General features: G+C 47.6%; 1 protein-coding gene across 1 annotated transcript; it reads right to left on the reverse strand.

The window, feature by feature from the left end:
• Nucleotides 1-12,649: 12,649 nt before the first annotated feature.
• Nucleotides 12,650-16,750, reverse strand: LOC109899162 (forkhead box protein J1-B-like). Its single transcript, XM_020494220.2, has 3 exons — nt 16,415-16,750; nt 15,436-16,076; nt 12,650-14,463 (listed from the first exon to the last, which is right to left on the reverse strand). Exons 2-3 carry the CDS (start codon nt 16,003-16,005, stop codon nt 13,621-13,623), a joined length of 1,413 nt encoding a protein of 470 aa, XP_020349809.1. The 5' UTR covers nt 16,006-16,076; nt 16,415-16,750; the 3' UTR covers nt 12,650-13,620.
• Nucleotides 16,751-18,476: the final 1,726 nt, after the last annotated feature.

The following is an 18,476-nucleotide window of genomic DNA, read 5'->3' on the forward strand; positions in this document are numbered from 1 at the left end:
AGGTGATTAGTTTAACTAAGGCCTGACCGATAGAGTTACACACCATACAGTCACCCGTATGTAATCAGAGGTGCTTTCCCAACAATGGAGTGAGATCATAGAGATCATGATCAGAGTTCGACAGATGTAAATGATTTAGACTGGACTGGTTTTTGTTAGGAGTGCTGCTTACGCTACTGATGGTGATGTTGATTGTGGTGATGGTGTGTGTATGTGTGTGCATGTGTGTGCCAGATGCCAAGCTTGACAAAGCAAAGCCCAGCTAATCAAATAAGAGCCCCTAGCAGTGTATGTGTAGACTGAGAGAGAGAATGGAGTGTGTGTGTGTGTGTGGACGTCGGGGAGAGAGCGAATGAGAGGAACTGTGGGGTGGCTCAGTGCTCAGTGTAGGGCCTTCAAGAGGCTAAGGACATTTGGTGTGGGTGTATAGACAGACAGGCACACACTCTCATATACACACACACACACGCACACATTCTACTGAAAAATAGTTTTTGCAAGAGTCTCAAGAACTATTAAGCATTCATATCTTTGTTGTGACAATCTCCACTATGATAATCTCCACCATGACAATATCCACCATGACAATCTCCACCATGACAATCTCCACCATGACAATCTCCACCATGACAGACTCCACCATGATAATATCCACCATGACAATCTCCACCATGATAATCTCCACCATGATAATATCCAACGTGATAATCTCCACCGTGACAATATCCAACGTGGTAATATCCACCGTGATAATCTCCACCGTGATAATCTCCACCATGATAATCTCCACCATGATAATCTCCACCATGAATCTCCACCGTGACAATCTCCACCATGATAATATCCACCATGATAATCTCCACCATGATAATCTCCACCGTGACAATCTCCACCGTGACAATCTCCACCGTGACAATCTCCACCGTGACAATATCCACCGTGACAATCTCCACCGTGACAATCTCCACCATGATAATATCCACCATGATATTCTCCACCATGATAATATCCACCATGATAATCTCCACCATGACAATATCCACAATGATAATATCCACCATGAAAATATCCACTGTGATAATCTCCACCATGGTAATATCCACCATGGTAATATCCACCGTGTGTAACGGCAGATTTCCTCCTCTTCGTCTGAAGGATAAAAACGCAGCGTGGTAATATCCACCGTGATAATCTCCACCGTGGTAATATCCACCGTGATAATCTCCACCGTGGTAATATCCACCGTGATAATCTCCACCGTGGTAATATCCACCGTGATAATCTCCACCGTGGTAATCTCCACCGTGATAATCTCCACCGTGATAATCTCCACAGTGGTAATGTCCACTGTGATAATCTCCACCGTGGTAATATCCACCGTGGTAATCTCCACCGTGATAATCTCCACCGTGGTAATATCCACCGTGATAATCTCCACCGTGATAATCTCCACCGTGGTAATATCCACCGTGATAATCTCCACCGTGGTAATATCCACCGTGACAATATCCGCCGTGACAATATCCACCATGACAATATCCACCATGGATGGATATACCAATGTGTTGTATATTCATCAGAAACGACTTCTGCCGTCACACTAAATTACGTGGTGCCGTGTGTTTGGCATGGGACAGTGTGTTTGGCATGATGCGGTGTGTTTCACATGGGACAGTGTGTTTGGCATGGTGCGGTGTGTTTTGCATGGGACAGTGTGTTTGGCATGGTGCGGTGTGTTTTGCATGGGACAGTGTGTTTGGCATGGTGCGGTGTGTTTTGCATGGGACAGTGTGTTTGGCATGGTGCGGTGTGTTTTGCATGGGACAGTGTGTTTGGCATGGTGCGGTGTGTTTTGCATAGGGCAGTGTGTCTGGCATGGGGCAGTGTGTTCGGAATGGTGCAGTGTTTTGAATGGAGCAGTGTGTTTTGAATGGTGCAGTGTTTTGAATGGAGCAGTGTGTTTGGAATGGTGCAGTGTTTTGAATGGAGCAGTGTGTTTGGAATGGGGAAGTGTGTTTTGAATGGTGCAGTGTTTGGAATGGGGATGTGTTTGGAATGGGGCAGTGTGCTTGGCATGAGGAAGTGTGTTTGGAATGGGGAAGTGTGTTTGGAATGGGGAAGTGTGTTTGGAATGGGGAAGTGTGTTTGCCATGGGGAAGTGTGTTTGCCATGGGGCAGTGTGTTTGGAATGGTGCAGTGTGTTTGAAATGGTGCAGTGTGCTTGGAATGGGGAAGTGTGTTTGGAATGGGGAAGTGTGTTTGCCATGGGGCAGTGTGTTTGGAATGGTGCAGTGTGTTTGAAATGGAGCAGTGTGTTTGGAATGGGGAAGTGTGTTTGCCATGGGGCAGTGTGTTTGGAATGGGGAAGTGTGTTTGGAATTGGGAAGTGTGTTTGCCATGGGGCAGTGTGGTTGAAATGGTGCTTTGTGTATGGAATGGGGCAGTGTGTTTGGAATGGGGCAGTGTGTTTGGCATGGGGCAGTGTGTTTGGCATGGGGCAATGTGTTTGGCATGGGACAGTGTGTTTGGCATGGGGCAGTGTGTTTGGCATGGGACAGTGTGTTTGGCATGGGACAGTGTGTTTGGCATGGGACAGTGTGTTTGGCATGGGACCGTGTGTTTGGCATGGGACAGTGTGTTTGGCATGGGGCAGTGTGTTTGGCATGGGACAGTGTGTTTGGCATGGGGCAGTGTATTTGGCATGGGACAGTGTTTTTGGCATGGGGCAATGTGTTTGGCATGTTGCAGTGTATTTGGAATGGGGCAGTGTGTTAGGCAGGGGGCAGTGTGTTTGGCATGTTGCAGTGTATTTGGAATGGGGCAGTGTGTTTGGAATGGTGCAGTGTGTTTGGAATGGTGCAGTGTGTTTTGAATGGTGCGGTGTGTTAGGCAGGGGGCAGTGTGTTTTGAATCGTGCAGTGTGTTAGGCAGGGGGCAGTGTGTTTGGCATGGGGCAATGTGTTTGTCATGGGGCAGTGTGTTAGGCAGGGGGCAGTGTGTTTTGAATGGTGCAGTGTGTTTTGAATGGTGCGGTGTGTTTGGAATGGGGCAGTGTGTTTGGAATGGGGCAGTGTGTTTGGCATGGGGCAGGGTGTTTGGAATGGGGCAGTGTGTTGGGAATGGGGCAGTGTGTTTGGCATGGGGCAGTGTGTTTAGAGCAGTAATTTAAGTTCCATAGACCCTTCCCCCATTCTGTCCCCTGAGCAGCCAGTTCAGTTCCATAGCCCTCCCCCTTCTCTTCCCTGAACAGCCAGTTTAGTTCCATAGTCTCCCCCCCTCCCTTCTCTTCCCTGAGCAGCCAGTTTAGTTCCATAGTCTCCCCCCTCCCTTCTCTTCCCTGAACAGCCAGTTTAGTTCCATAGTCTCCCCCCTCCCTTCTCTCCTCTGAGCAGCCAGTTAGGTTCCATAGACCCCCCTTCTCTCCTCTGAGCAGCCAGTTAGGTTCCATAGAACTCCCCTTCTCTCCTCTGAGCAGCCAGTTAGGTTCCATAGAACCCCCCTTCTCTCCTCTGAGCAGCCAGTTAGGTTCCATAGAACCCCCCTTCTCTCCTCTGAGCAGCCAGTTATGTTCCATAGAACCCCCCTTCTCTCCTCTGAGCAGCCAGTTAGGTTCCATATACCCCCCTTCTCTCCTCTGAGCAGCCAGTTAGGTTCCATAGACCCCCCTTCTCTCCTCTGAGCAGCCAATTAGGTTCCATAGACCCCCCCCCTTCTCTCCTCTGAGCAGCCAGTTAGGTTCCATAGACCCTCCTTCTCTCCTCTGAGCAGCCAGTTAGGTTCCATAGACCCCCCTTCTCTCCTCTGAGCAGCCAGTTAGGTTCCATAGACCCCCCTTCTCTCCTCTGAGCAGCCAATTAGGTTCCATAGACCCCCCTTCTCTCCTCTGAGCAGCCAGTTAGGTTCCATAGACCCCCCCTTCTCTCCTCTGAGCAGCCAATTAGGTTCCATAGACCCCCCCCCCCTTCTCTCCTCTGAGCAGCCAGTTAGGTTCCATAGACCCTCCTTCTCTCCTCTGAGCAGCCAGTTAGGTTCCATAGACCCCCCTTCTCTCCTCTGAGCAGCCAGTTAGGTTCCATAGACCCCCCTTCTCTCCTCTGAGCAGCCAATTAGGTTCCATAGACCCCCCTTCTCTCCTCTGAGCAGCCAGTTAGGTTCCATATACCCCCCTTCTCTCCTCTGAGCAGCCAGTTAGGTTCCATAGACCCCACTTCTCTCCTCTGAGCAGCCAGTTAGGTTCCATATACCCCCCTTCTCTCCTCTGAGCAGCCAGTTAGGTTCCATAGACCCCCCCCCCCCCTTCTCTCCTCTGAGCAGCCAGTTAGGTTCCATAGAACTCCCCTTCTCTCCTCTGAGCAGCCAGTTAGGTTCCATAGACCCCACTTCTCTCCTCTGAGCAGCCAGTTAGGTTCCATAGACCCCCCCTTCTCTCCTCTGAGCAGCCAGTTAGGTTCCATAGACCCCCCTTCTCTCCTCTGAGCAGCCAGTTAGGTTCCATAGACCCCCCCTTCTCTCCTCTGAGCAGCCAGTTAGGTTCCATAGACCCCCCCCTTCTCTCCTCTGAGCAGCCAGTTAGGTTCCATAGACCCCCCCCTTCTCTCCTCTGAGCAGCCAGTTAGGTTCCATAGACCCCCCCCTTCTCTCCTCTGAGCAGCCAGTTAGGTTCCATAGAACCCATAGATCATGGTGACCAAAGGGAGCAGAGAGGAATGTCTTTCACTGACCTGGGCTGTAGTGCTAGCAGCAATGGCAACACACAACAACACCCTCTGGAAAACACTCCACGGACTCCAACAACACACATCATTATGTCACATACTGCTTACCAAATTTATCATACAAACACCACTGTCCATAGCACTGCTAGTACTGCCCCGTCAGAATAGAGGCCTGACTGGAATGATTTTTAACACAATTTGAATAGACAGAGAAGATCGTCTTCTACAATGAGCGAGCACCATAAGCTGTTCAAGAGATTCATGAAAATAAATGGTGTCTCTCTGTTTCCCATTTCAAGCTCTCTGTTCTGCAGCTTATAGATCCCCCCCCCCCCCCCCCCCCATTACTACTACGATGCAGTGGTTCAATGGTGGCACCCATTTCCAAATCGGCCCCCAGTCCCTAACTCCTAGGCACTTGTGTATACCTGGACAATTTTTTTATAGGTACAGTTGAAGTTGGAAGTTTGCATACACTTAGGTTGGAGTCATTAAAACTCGTTTTTCAACCACTCCACACATTTCTTGTTAACAAACTACAGTTCTGGCAAGTCGGTTAGGACATCTACTTTGTGCATGACAAAGTCATTTTTCCAACAATTGTTTACAGACAGATTATTTCACTTTTAATTCACTGTATCACAATTCCAGTGGGTCAGAAGTTTACATACACTAAGTTGACTGTGCCTTTAAACAGCTTGGAAAATTCTAGAAAATTATGTCATGGCTTTAGAAGCTTCTGATAGGCTAATTGACATAGTTTGAGTAAATTTGACCTTGTTAAGATGCTGGGGGAAAAAGGTAAAAAAGTATCTATATTTGCAACTGTTTGCAACTGCACATGGGGAAAAAGATACTTTTTGGAGAAATGTCCTCTGGTCTGATGAAATCAAAATTGTTTGGTCATAATGACCATCATTATGTTTGAGGAAAAAGGGGGAGGCTTGCAAGCCAAAGAACACCATCCCATCCGTGAAGCACGGGGGTGGCAGCATCATGTTGTGGGGGGTGCTTTGCTGCAGGAGGGACTGGTGCACTTCACAAACATCTCAAGACATCAGTCAGGAAGTTAAAACTTGGTCTCAAATGGGTCTTCCAAATGGACGTTGACCCCAAGCATACTTCCAAAGTTGTGGCAAAATGGCTTAAGGACAACAAAGCCAAGGTATTGGAGTGGCCATCACAAAGCCACGACCTCAATCCCATAGAACATTTGTGGGCAGAACTGAAAAAGCGTGTGCGGGCAAGGAGGCCTACAAACCTGACTCAGTTACACCAGCTCTGTCAGGAGGAATGGGCCAAAATTCACCCAATTTATTGTGGAAGCTTATGGAAGGCTACCCAAAATGTTTGACCCAAGTTAAACAATTTAAAGGCAATGCTACCAAATACTAATTGAGTGTTTGTAAACTTCTGACCCACTGGGAATGTAATGAAAGATTTAAAAGCTGAACTAAATAATTCTCTTTACTATTTACTATCTGACATTTCACATTCTTAAAAATAAAGTGGTGATCCTAACTGTGTCAGGTTCTCCCTAGGAGAGTTTAACAGTAGCCACAAAACGACAGGAACGCAGTCCAGAAAAAACTCCTGTTCAACAGAACAAACCAAAACGCAACCCAAACAAATGACAGCTACACGAACAATCCCGCACAAAACCAAGAGGGTAGAGCGAGATTAAATACCCCACTAATAACCTAAACTAGACACAGGTGAACAACAAGACAGACAAAACCAAACGAAAAAGAAAAGGGATCGGTGGCAGCTAGTAGACCGGCGACGACAACCGCTGTGCGTTGCCCGGACAAGGAGAGGAGCCACCTTCTTTGGAAGTTGTGACAGTACCCCATGGCTCCCGCAGCACGCCGACGCCGGCCTCGAGGACGACCCGGAGGGCGAGGTGCAGGGCGACCCCGGATGGAGGTGGTGGAACTCACCCAGCAGAGAAGGGTACAAGATGTCCCCCACCGGCACCCAGCACCTCTCCTCCGGACCGTACCCCTCCCAATCCACAAGGTACTGCAGGCCCCTCACCCGACGCCTAGAGTCCAGGATGGAACGCACAGTGTACGCCGGGCCCCCCTCGATGTCCAGGGGGGGCGGAGGGACCTCCCGCACCTCAACGTCCTGCAGTGGACCAGCTACCACCGGCCTGAGAAGAGACACATGAAACAAGGGGTTAATACGATAGTAAGGGGAGCTGTAACCTATAACACACCTCGTTTATTCTCCTCAGGACTTTAAATGGCCCCACAAACCGCGGGCCCAGCTTCCGGCAGGGCAGGCGGAATCCCTAACTTAAGCGCAAACCCGCTGTCCATAAAACTCCCCGCTGCGCCTGAATCTACTAGTGCCTTATGCTGGGAATGAGGGGAAAACTCAGGAAAGGAAATCAACACATACATATGACCAACAGGGAGCTCTGGGTGAGCCTGGTGCTGACTCACCTGAGGTGTCCCAGCAGTGCTCTGCCTGTCCTCTCGACTTCCAGACGAGCTCCTCCAGCACCGGTCAGAAGTGTGCCCTCTCCGACCACAACTGGTGCAGGAGGAGGCTCCTCCTCTTGTCGCCCTAGCTGCAGCCCCCCTTAACTACATGGGTGTCGGAGCGGGAGGGCTGGGAGGTGGAACGAACAGAACCCTATCTGGACGCCCGCGAGCAGCCAGCAAGTTGTCCAGCCTGATGGACATGTAGATCAGTTGGTCCAGAGTGAGGGTGGTATCTCAACAAGCTAGCTCCCTGCGGACGTCCTCTCGCAGGCTACACCTATAGTGATCCATCAGGGCCACTATAGGTGGACCGCACCGGCAGCTAGGGTCCGGAACTCCAGAGTGGAATCCTGTGCACTCCTCGTCTTCTGCCTCAGATGGAACAGCCGTACACCCGCCACTCTGCCCTCTGGTGGGTGATCGAACACAGCCCGGAAGCGGGTGAACTCTGGGTAATGGTCCCTCGCCGAATCTGGACCCTCCCAGACCGCGTGGCCCACGAGGACGTTCACACTCTCCCCTCCCGAGGGAGTCGGGTGAACGGTCGCCAGGCAAAGCTCCAGCTGGAGCAGGAACGCCTTGGCTGTCCCCAGGCGGTGTAGCACGGCTGTATGCTGGAGGACATGTTCCTCCATGGACGGGGAGGGCGCGTCCGCTCCTGCTGACTCCATGATTGTGGTGTGGGATTCTGTCAGTTTCTCCCTAGGAGAGGTGGGTGTGGAGTCAGGCACAGGAGAGAGCGAATTGCAAGAAAGGGCGTTTATTTACAAGTCCAAAGAACAGGAACAGGACTACAACAGTAGCCACAAAACGACAGGAACGCAGTCCAGAAAAAACTCCTGTTCAACAGAACAAACCAAATCGCAACCCAAACAAATGACAGCTACAAGAACAATCCCGCACAAAACCAAGAGGGTAGAGCGAGATTAAATACCCCACTAATAACCTAAACTAGACACAGGTGAACAACAAGACAGACAAAACCAAACGAAAAAGAAAAGGGATCGGTGGCAGCTAGTAGACCGGCAACGCCGTGCGCCGCCTGAACAGGGAGAGGAGCCACCTTCAGTGGAAGTAGTGACAAACTGACCTAAGACAGGGCATTTTTACTATGATTAAATGTCAGGAATTGTGAAAACTGAGTTTAAATGTATTTGGCTAAGGTGTATGGAAACTTCGGTCTTCAACTGTGCATTAATAATATGTTAATAGTTTCAAATGGACCCCTAATATACTAGTTGGAGTTGTTGTTCACCATATTGCTTCCATCTTATAACCTATAGTTCAGGTGCCTAGAATAGATAGGGATCGATTTAGAATTGGTGGTCGTCACCTTTGATCGAAGAGGACCTCCGTCTGTTTAAAGCATGCACCACATTTATTTGCATTTAAATGCTTCTCTGTTTCTGTAGCATACTGGTCCACTGAATGACATATAATTGTGCTTAATAGTCATCCCCCTATAGAATGAACCCTCTGAATAACATAGAACTGTGCTTAATAGTCATCCCCCTATAGAATGAACCCTCTGAATAACATAGAACTGTGCTTAATAGTCATCCCCCTATAGAATGAACCCTCTGAATAACATAGAACTGTGAGAGGACGGGAGGGCAGGTGAGGGTAGGGTTAGGGCAAGTGAGGGGAGGGGAGAGGAGAGGAGAGGAGAGGAGAGGAGAGGAGGGGAGGTGAGGGGAGGGTAGGTGAGGGTAGGGTAGGGTTAGGGCAAGTGAGGGGAGGACAGGTGAGGTAAGGGGGGGTTAGGGCAGGTGAGGGGAGCGGAGTTCAGGCGGTGGAGGGTAGGGTAGGATAGGTGAGGGGAGGGCAGGTGAGGGTAGGGTTAGGGCAGGTGAGGGGAGGGTTATGGCAGAGGAGGTAAGGGGAGGGTTAGCGCATGGTAAGGGGAGGGCATGGTGAGGGGAGGGCATGGTGTGGGGAGGAGAGGGCAGGGTAGGTAAGGGGAGGGTTAGGGCATGGTAAGGGCATGGTGAGGGGAGTTAGGGGAGGTGAGGGCAGGGGAGGGCAGGGCAGGGCAGGGCAGGTAAGGGGAGGGTTAGTGCAGGTGAAGGGAGTGGGGGCATAATGAGGGGAGTTAGATTAGGTGAGGAGAGTAGGGTAGGTGAGGGGAGGGCATCGTGAGGGAAGTTTGGGCAGGTGGGGGAGGGGAGGTGAGGGGAGTGTTAGGGCATGGGGATGTTCTGGTCTCCATCCCAGATACCTCTGCTACGGCCGTCTGCATGTTTCCTATCCAAAACAGTTTGTGCATTATGATGATATTTTGTCACGTTTTTGTTTGTTTTGTTGTTCAGCAAGGGTTTTCTCGACTGTTTGTGGCACGATATTTTATCCTGAGGCATGCCGAAGTTCGGTAGCCAAAGTCTAGGCCCCTTCGTTGATTGGTCAACAGTAGGGATTCTTCAATTAAGTGTTTGTTGTCATTCAACGCATTTTTTCACTTGAGAAATACTGCACCAAACATCAAATTTAGATGTAAAATTACGTGACTAAGCAGAAAAAATGTCAAAATTAATAACAGATTCATTCAGACTATTTTGAGGAAGCATATACTGGCTGCAGCGTCTCAAGAGGGACAAACAGTACTATTGCCGCTTTTTTCTAGTTTTTCAAGCGAATGTTTAAGGGCGTATGCGAGGCACAGACGTTCACTTCGCCTAGCCGAGTTCTGCTAGGAGCAAACCGAACCTAGTATGCAGACGCCACCTTGTCCCTAATTGCCTCCTGGCTAGGGGAGGAGGGGTGGGGGGTGCATGAGTAAATGAAATTAGCACATCAAAAACAAATGAAAATGTGTGTGTACATGTGTGTGTGTGCATTGTGTGTCTGTGTGTGGGGGGGGGGGGCACACACACACAACTTATAAGGTACAGCCACTGTTAATCATAGCCACATAGACATAATGGTTAATTGCTGGGGGAAAGCGTCTGGGTTTAGCTTAACAATAACATCACTAAACCCCATTCAACACAGGCTGCTGAGAGCTTTTACATGTAAAGTGTTCTGAACAGACGGACATATTGACACACGTAGCAGGCACACACACACACACACACACACACACACACACACACACACACACACACATGAACACAAACAATGTAAACCATTGTATCACTGGTACATAGTACACTGAGAAGCACAAGGATGAAAAGAGCAAATATTGTCAAATGGAACAGACCCTCAAATGGAACCTGATTTACATGTCATGCATAAACATCAACATTTTAGAAAGGTCATTGAGGTGTATTTCCTTAGCCACTCCCCTTCCACTCCTCAGATTCCCTTCTCATGTCCTCTATGTGTTATAGGGGTCTGTATGCACCCCGCTAATCAGGGTTTGGCCATACCCCCCCCCCCCCCACACACACACACCCTCACACACACACACACACACACACCCTCACACACACACACACACACACACACACCCTCACACACACACACACACACACACATACACACACACAGTGATAAAGTTGCGTAGCATAAGCCCACTGTGACAGGCCGGTCTTGTTCCTGGTCCTGCAGTCACAGCGTCTGCATTCTGAGCAGCGCTGGTCTTAGAGACAGGGTGAATAGAGCTGCAGGGACCTGCCCCATGGAGATAAGGTTATCTATTCAACCATGGGGACAATATTTAAACCTCACATACAAACACATTTACAAACAAACATACATGCACACACACACACGCGTACACACACAGAGACACACATGCACACAGAAAGACAGAAAGACAGACACACACACACACACCGGGTGACACAGAGACACACAGGCACACAGAAAGACAGACACACACACACACACACTGACCTTCCTCAATGTGCCCCTCAACAACAAGCCTTAGGGATCCCTTGACTTGACAATGATATTAGGCACACTGTCAAACAGTAACAACAAGAAGCTGGTCTCCTTTTTTTGAGACTGGAACATAACAACTGATACAGGCTGGTACAGAGCTGATGAACCATAGTGTTCATCAGCTCTCAGGATGAATATACAAGTAGCGTCACAAATCTGTCTCTGTGCATAGTCCCTGCTGTTTCTAGGAATCTGAGTTATTTGGTCGATCCCAAAAGATCTTTACTCCTGACCTCCAACCCCAGGGAGGGAGAACCAATGGGATATTCCTCATTTTTATCCCCTTTTGCTGCCTTTTTCAATTAAAAAGAGATTTGAAGGGAGAAAATCGCGTTTGAATTTATTACACAGATGTAATATCCTTGAAACCTGTTACTCTTAGTTCAAACCAACCTGGTTTGAGAGAATTTTCTCTGAATAGAGACTTGATCAAGACAAATGCTTCAGACACTTACTCTTTCAAGTAAAAGGGGCATGTCAAGAGACAGCAAAATGAGACAACTGGAAATAGAAAATAACATTAATGCCGTTCTTCATGCTCCAACTCCACAATATGCTCCTGTACTACCTTGAACAAGTACACTTCAGCACATGGCGTATCCAACCTCTAACAGGTGAATGAAACACTCTGTGCCCGTGGCATGCCCATGCTTGCCCGGCATCCCCCCAATCTTTGACCCTCTCTCTCTCTTCCCTCTCACTCTCTATTAACACCAACTCATACTCTCTCTCTTGTGATGTTGAGAAACCAGGCTAGTCTGAGAGACCAGGTTAGTCTGAGAGACCAGGCTAGTCTGAGAGACCAGGTTAGTCTGAGAGACCAGGCTTGTCTGAGAGACCAGGTTAGTCTGGGAGATCAGGTTAGTCTGAGAGACCAGGTTAGTCTGAGAGACCAGGTTAGTCTGAAAGACCAGGCTAGTCTCAGAGACCAGGCTAGTCTGAGAGACCAGGTTAGTCTGAGAGACCAGGTTAGTCTGAGAGACCAGGCTAGTCTCAGAGACCAGGCTAGTCTGAGAGACCAGGTTAGTCTGAGAGACCAGGTTAGTCTGAGAGACCAGGCTAGTCTGAGAGACCAGGTTAGTCTAAGAGACCAGGCTTGTCTGAGAGACCAGGTTAGTCTGGGAGATCAGGTTAGTCTGAGAGACCAGGCTAGTCTGAGAGACCAGGTTAGTCTGAAAGACCAGGCTAGTCTGAGAGACCAGGTTAGTCTGAATGATGAGGCTAGTCTGAGAGACGAGTCTGAGGGACCAGGTTAGTCTAAGAGACCAGGCTTGTCTGAGAGACGAGTCTGAGAGACCAGGTTAGTCTAAGAGACCAGGCTTGTCTGAGAGACCAGGTTAGTCTGAGAGACCAGGCTAATCTGAAAGACCAGGTTAGTCTGAGAGACCAGGTTAGTCTGAAAGACCAGGTTAGTCTGGGAGACCAGGCTAGTCTGGGCCTGACTATGATTGAGATATATTGTCTTCCCAACTATGAACAAGCTGTTCTTGACCCTTATTGACCAATGGGATTGCATCTTTGACTTTCATATGCAGTATGGCAAACGAATGAGATAAAACATCTAAATTGCCATTTATTGCATTGAGGCATGATTGCATTTTGAACAATTTATGAATTACACCAGAATTACATTGAAGACATTGTATCAAGTTTGAGCTGAACTTCACGATTGACTCAAGAAGTACAAGCATTTCATTGGTTCATCAGTTTTCATCCTTTTAAAAACATACAAAATTATAGTAACTTGAAGTAATCAATCAGAAATCAATATCACTAAAAGGAAGCCGATCACCCCAGAGAGAGAATTTAGATTTCCTCAGTATATCAATGGGTAGCCTAAACCTGAACATACTCATCGACAGAGTTCAATCAAATGCAAGATTGGCAGAATAAATCATGGAAAACTTGAACAAAAGCATCTGTGCCTGCCAAGGCTGTGGTATTGTTGTCAAACAATGGAGTGTTCAATCTGTGTCATTGCATGTTTTATGGAACAAGGGCAAATAGCATTCTGACAGTAGAGCATTAGAAATTGAAATGTTTTCTATCCTCAAACATACCCGTTGTCTCTCATGCTTGGATATTCTGATTGAGGCATTTCAGTTTATTTATGTCCCTCTCTCCACTTTGCCATAGCCTAGGACTCAAAAGACTAGTGCCCAGCCAGACTCTTATCATAGACTCTAATGGATATATATTAAATTGACTACTTGAAAAGCATATCGAAATCTGATCTCTAGGTCCGACTACGACCCAACACCATAAGTGCATCTCCACTTCATTGACTCCTCTAGTCCTCCAGTCTGTGATCAAACCAGAAACATAGATCATCTTGAAGTCCTAAACATACAGTATAGATCTCTCAAAACATGATGACTTTATGATGCTAATGTAGCAAAATAGTAGTCTGTATGTAGGTCTCCTGGCCCACTGGTGAAGTCTGACTTTCCTGTCCCAGCATTTACTGTAAGAAAGCCGTGGCTAGGGCCTGAATCCCTTGGTTAATGGCTGGCGTAACAGTAGTTGGTCTGTCACAGGTAGGCCTCAGCCCTCTCCCAGGGTTGTATCTCTGAGAAGAATCCTTCACACAGCCCAAAGCCCTGATCCAGAGGGATAGCCTGAGCCTCCTCCTTCATCTCCTCCCAGGGATGCACCTCCTGCTGCTCTGGAAACAGAGTCACCTCCTCGAACTGGTGCAGGTGGCTCTGTAACAACTGATCCTGGCTCAGCTGTTGCTGTTGAACATGATGGTCCCCCATGTTACTGCTGTCATATCCCACTGAGCCACTCAGCTCCATGTAGTCGTAAGAGTAGTGGGTCTGCTGGGTCTGGTTGTCCCCCTCTCCACACCACCTTCCCAGCCCAGCGGAGTGCCTCCCCTGCAGGGTCAGGTCCAGAGAGCAGCCCAGGGAACTCAGAGCAGTGTCAATGTCCAGTTCTTCGAACGTACTGCAGTTACCACTGAGGACGTCATCAAACACAGACACCAGGTCAAAATCTCCCCTCAGAACTATATCTGCGTTGTGGGCCTCCATGGCTAACAGCGGGGATTTGTGGGTCCGCGCAATCTTGCCGTGTTGCCTTGGAGAAGGTTGTTTACGCTTACTGCTGGCTCCAGCTCCTAGGTAGTAGTAGCCATCTTGGCTCCCCTGAGTGCCTCTATGGTAGTCAGTTTCCTGGTTGTGTAGGAGCTTGCTCTGCCTGTTGGCGTTGTAAAGGTTGGAGGACATTCTCCTTCTCTTGAAGACTCCGTTAACGAACATGTCAGCGTACTGAGGGTCGATCTGCCAGAAGCCTCCTTTCCCTGGTTCATCCTTCTGCCGCGGCACCTTCATGAAACACTTGTTGAGCGAGAGGTTATGGCGGATAGAGTTCTGTTAGGGGAGGGGAGGGGAGAAGGGGAGGGGGAGTGGAGAATGGGAGAATGGGGGGGGGGGGGGAGAAGGGGAGGGGAGATGGAGAGGGGGAGGGGATAAGGGGAGGGGAGAAGGGGAGAGTGGAGAAGGGGAGGAGGGTAGGGGGAGAGTGGAGAAGGGAAGGGGAGATGGAGAGGGGGAGTGGATAAGGGGAGGGGAGAAGGGGAGAGTGGAGGAGGGGAGGGGGAGTGGAGAAAGGGAGGTGCAGGGAAGAGGGGGAGGGGAGAAGAAACAAATGTGTTAAATCCATGTTGCATGTGATGTAAATAATAATCTAATTTGATATAGTGTGTGTATGTGTGTTCATATGCGTGTGTGTGTCAAATAGAGAGAAAAAGAGAGAGGGCTTTCTAAGGGGGAGGAGGAGTTATTGTTGTTGTTTGTGTAGGAAATGTACCTAATGAGGCTTTCTAGTGTAGAGCTCTGTGCATTTCAAACATGATCAACTATGCTTAGCTGCCAAGGGAGATCTCACAGGGATACTCATTAACACACACACACACACACACACACACACACACACACAAACCCCTCCCTAGAGCAGTAAAGCACTTGTGTCTGACCCCCTGAGATAGAAGCCTGACAGATATCTCTCAGAGGGTAGAAATAGCAGAGATGTACTCTTATTTGAGACACCTTGGTTTATAAATTATAAATGTAAATTCAAATGAATATCACTAGGATCTAATAAAATACAGTATAAGTTACTGTTGGTGATTATAAGTTACTGGATAATTATAATAAATAACAGGAACAATGTGTTTTAAATTGATTTTTGTGTATTAATATTCTTACAACAAAACAACAGGTTTAGTATGCATATTGCAACCCTTCTGCTAGCCCTTATCTTGTCTCTCTCTTCTCTCTTCTCTCCCTGTCGCCATTTAGCTCATCAATAATAGAGTGACAGAGGAGAGCCGGGTCATTTACCTGCCAGCTAGGATCTGCGTGTCTGTAGTAGCAGAAGTTGTCTGTGATCCAGTTATAGATGGTGGACAGAGTCACCTTGGGCTTCTTGCTGGCCTGCATGGCCATACAGATGAGAGAGGCGTAGGAATACGGCGGTTTGACTTTGGGGTTCGTTTTAAAGTCAATCTCCTCCGGTGGGATGATCTGCGCCTTGATGTGGTGTTCTTGGTGAGGGTAATTCACCAAACGCACATCGGTGGAGTTACTGCCAGAGGTAACCGGGCTCCCGAGGCAGCGAGGCATCCCGCAGGCGGCGGTGTCCCCCGCTGGAGGGCTGGACGGTGAGTCGGTTCCACGGGGGTACAGGCGCTGGTGGTAGGAAAGCAGGTGATGTGAAGGGCAACCGGAGCCAGTGCCGGTGGGTCTTTCCTGGTTAGCGCTGAGGATGGAGAAGTTCTGCAGCCAGTGGAGGCTGGTCAGGCTGTCGTCCAGGTGCACTGAGCCGGCTGTGCTGTCCTGAAGCTCCGGCTGGAGGTTCAGCCATTTCTCCTTAAACTTGGAGGCGATCTCCGGACTCATCAGGACAGGCATTCTAAGCGTGACGCACCGGACGTTCAATCGCGAAGATGTGGAAATTTTGAAGGACTGTTCAATGAGATGTCCTGCAGCAAAACAAATATTGAAATCGACCGAAACCACATAAAAAAGATCGCATTTGAGCCACTACCCCCATTACAGTAGCCTATTAAAAACACACTATATAAAAAGCCTATGTCACAACAGTCGAATTCGAGTCACTACTCCCATTACAGTAGCCTATTAAAAACACACTATATAAAAAGCCTATGTCTCAACAGTCGAATTCGAGTCACTACTCCCATTACAGTAGCCTATTAAAAACACACTATATAAAAAAAACGTTTTTTTTCTCAACATGCCAACATGTCAAAACATGAAAATTAAACAAGTGATTATAACACAGTAGCCTATATACCCTTACCTCAAAAACAGGTCAGCGATAATGCTCGGGAACAGTGTACACCTGTTGCAGTGGTCGGTGATCGGTCGGTCCCTGTGCTCTATTCTCCTAGGACTCCGGAGAAGCAGCATCTATCTTCTGCGCAACAAGTGCAGAGGGGGAGGGCTCACCTAAGTATGATCCAGCAGTTTATATAGAAATGTAGAAGATGATTTAATCAATTTCAGTCGTTTTTAATAATCCATAATATTTCAATCCCGGTCAATTGCTCACCAGAATGATACATGAAAAGGTCTGGGTGCTGGAAGGTTCTTGGATGCTCATAATAAAGGTGGAGAGACTTCCCACGAGCCCTTTAAACGTCTTAGAGGTCTCTGATTGGTTGCCTGCTCTCCAGGTTTCACTTGTCTTGACAGACAAAGCTGGTGTGCATGAGGATATGAGGAGCGCGCTCAACTGCTCAACAAGGAATGTATCATTATACCGACATTAGGCTGGCCTATGTTAAGGTTACATTGCAGAATACAAGGATAACCACAAAATCAACAACAATTGACATCTCTTTCTAAAGGCTATTGTTGTCCCGAGCCCAATCCTGATCCAAGACCTGTTGAGAGCAATATGGCGCGACAATGCCCCCACGGAGCGCTGAAATGTCGCGCCACAAGTCCCGCGCGTGTGCTACACTTTACTCTCAGCATTCCATACCTTTTGTCAACATTTAGCTAACCCCTTATTAACTGTAGGCTATCAAATAGCACCGTCCAACTGCAGAGAGGGGAAATATGAGAGGGAAATCCTACACAATAGCGTCATAGGCTATAGTAGACCTTAGGCCTACTATAATATTTTACGGTATCTGAATTATTTCATTTGAAGTAATGTAATGTATATTCAATTCGACACCAACTATAATGCTTGTGAAATAGAATACAAAATAACTCAAGTTACACATCTTCTCTCCTAGGGAATTAGCGTAATATTTGGGGATGACCTAACAAATTTGCCTACTCCAACAAATTATTGCAATTTTGTGGGATTTTGGACATCTCGTTTTTCTATTTACTACAATCCACAGTTTATAAATGACACAAAAAAACCTGCCTCCATCTGTTGCCAATGGAAAGCTATCTCAGCTGCTCACATAGGGATGCACTGCCGCTCTGTGGAGATATAGTGTACTGCATCTTAATTTGAGCCAATTTGCGACAGCAGGAAAATAATCGTCCAGCAACAAGAAATGTGAATTATTATGTGGATTATAATTCATATACATTTTTGTAGTGAATTGTACATTTTTCATATCGGAAAATCAAGTCTGAAATTTCAAAGTGAAAAACTCAAATGCCAACAAATATAAATGTCCTGTATTTCAGGAAAGTTCTCCTGCTACAGGGTGATCACATTAAGATCCTACACACTGTACCTAGAGAGCTGAATCAATTTGTACTGATATGAGAAAACTGGACAGGTGAAAGCAAATTCCCAGCAGGTTGGTGCATGTAGATCAATGCAAATGAAGGAAAGGGCATGAGCAGAGCAAAACACATAAGACATTGAGATGCTGCCCATGGTGGTTTCAGCATCTTCAAACAGATGGCCCCAGACCTGAGCCTGTAAAACATCAGACATTTTCTAGAGGTTGGTAGAGATTAAGGATCCTAACCTGACCTGAACTCACTCTCCCTCACACACAGTGACCTTCCCTTTCACAAGCCTCATTTAACCTCTGTTGCAGTTGCTCTGAATCCATAGTTGTGGGATGTTGGGGTGCTGAGTGTATTAATATATTAATATGATAAAAATAAAAATAAATCTCACAAAAGTAGTGCACTGGGTCTTTACTAGTATTAACGGACCGATATAGCAGGCATCTCTGATTTGGCAAGCAATAATGAAGAACAGTATCTTGCAGGTTTCAATAGTTGGAATTGTAAGAGTTGTTGCCCTGACCCCTTCTCTTCTAAATCCATCCAAATAGGATCAAGAAAGAACAAAACCCTGTCTGTCCTCAAACATTTACATCAAAAGGCGTAAAGTTATGGGCAAAGACACAAAACATCCACATCAAATTAAATATATT

Source organism: Oncorhynchus kisutch, linkage group LG11 (assembly GCF_002021735.2).
Source record: "Oncorhynchus kisutch isolate 150728-3 linkage group LG11, Okis_V2, whole genome shotgun sequence".
NCBI classification, from domain to species: Eukaryota; Metazoa; Chordata; class Actinopteri; order Salmoniformes; family Salmonidae; genus Oncorhynchus; species Oncorhynchus kisutch.

Bases quoted from the DNA above. Each gene is read 5' to 3' on its own strand.
- LOC109899162 (XM_020494220.2), bottom strand. From the start codon at position 16,005: ATGCCTGTCCTGATGAGTCCGGAGATCGCCTCCAAGTTTAAGGAGAAA. The intron at 14,464-15,435 runs GTAAATGACCCG...CTCCCCTAACAG, and splicing joins ACGCAGATCCTAGCTGGCAG to AACTCTATCCGCCATAACCT.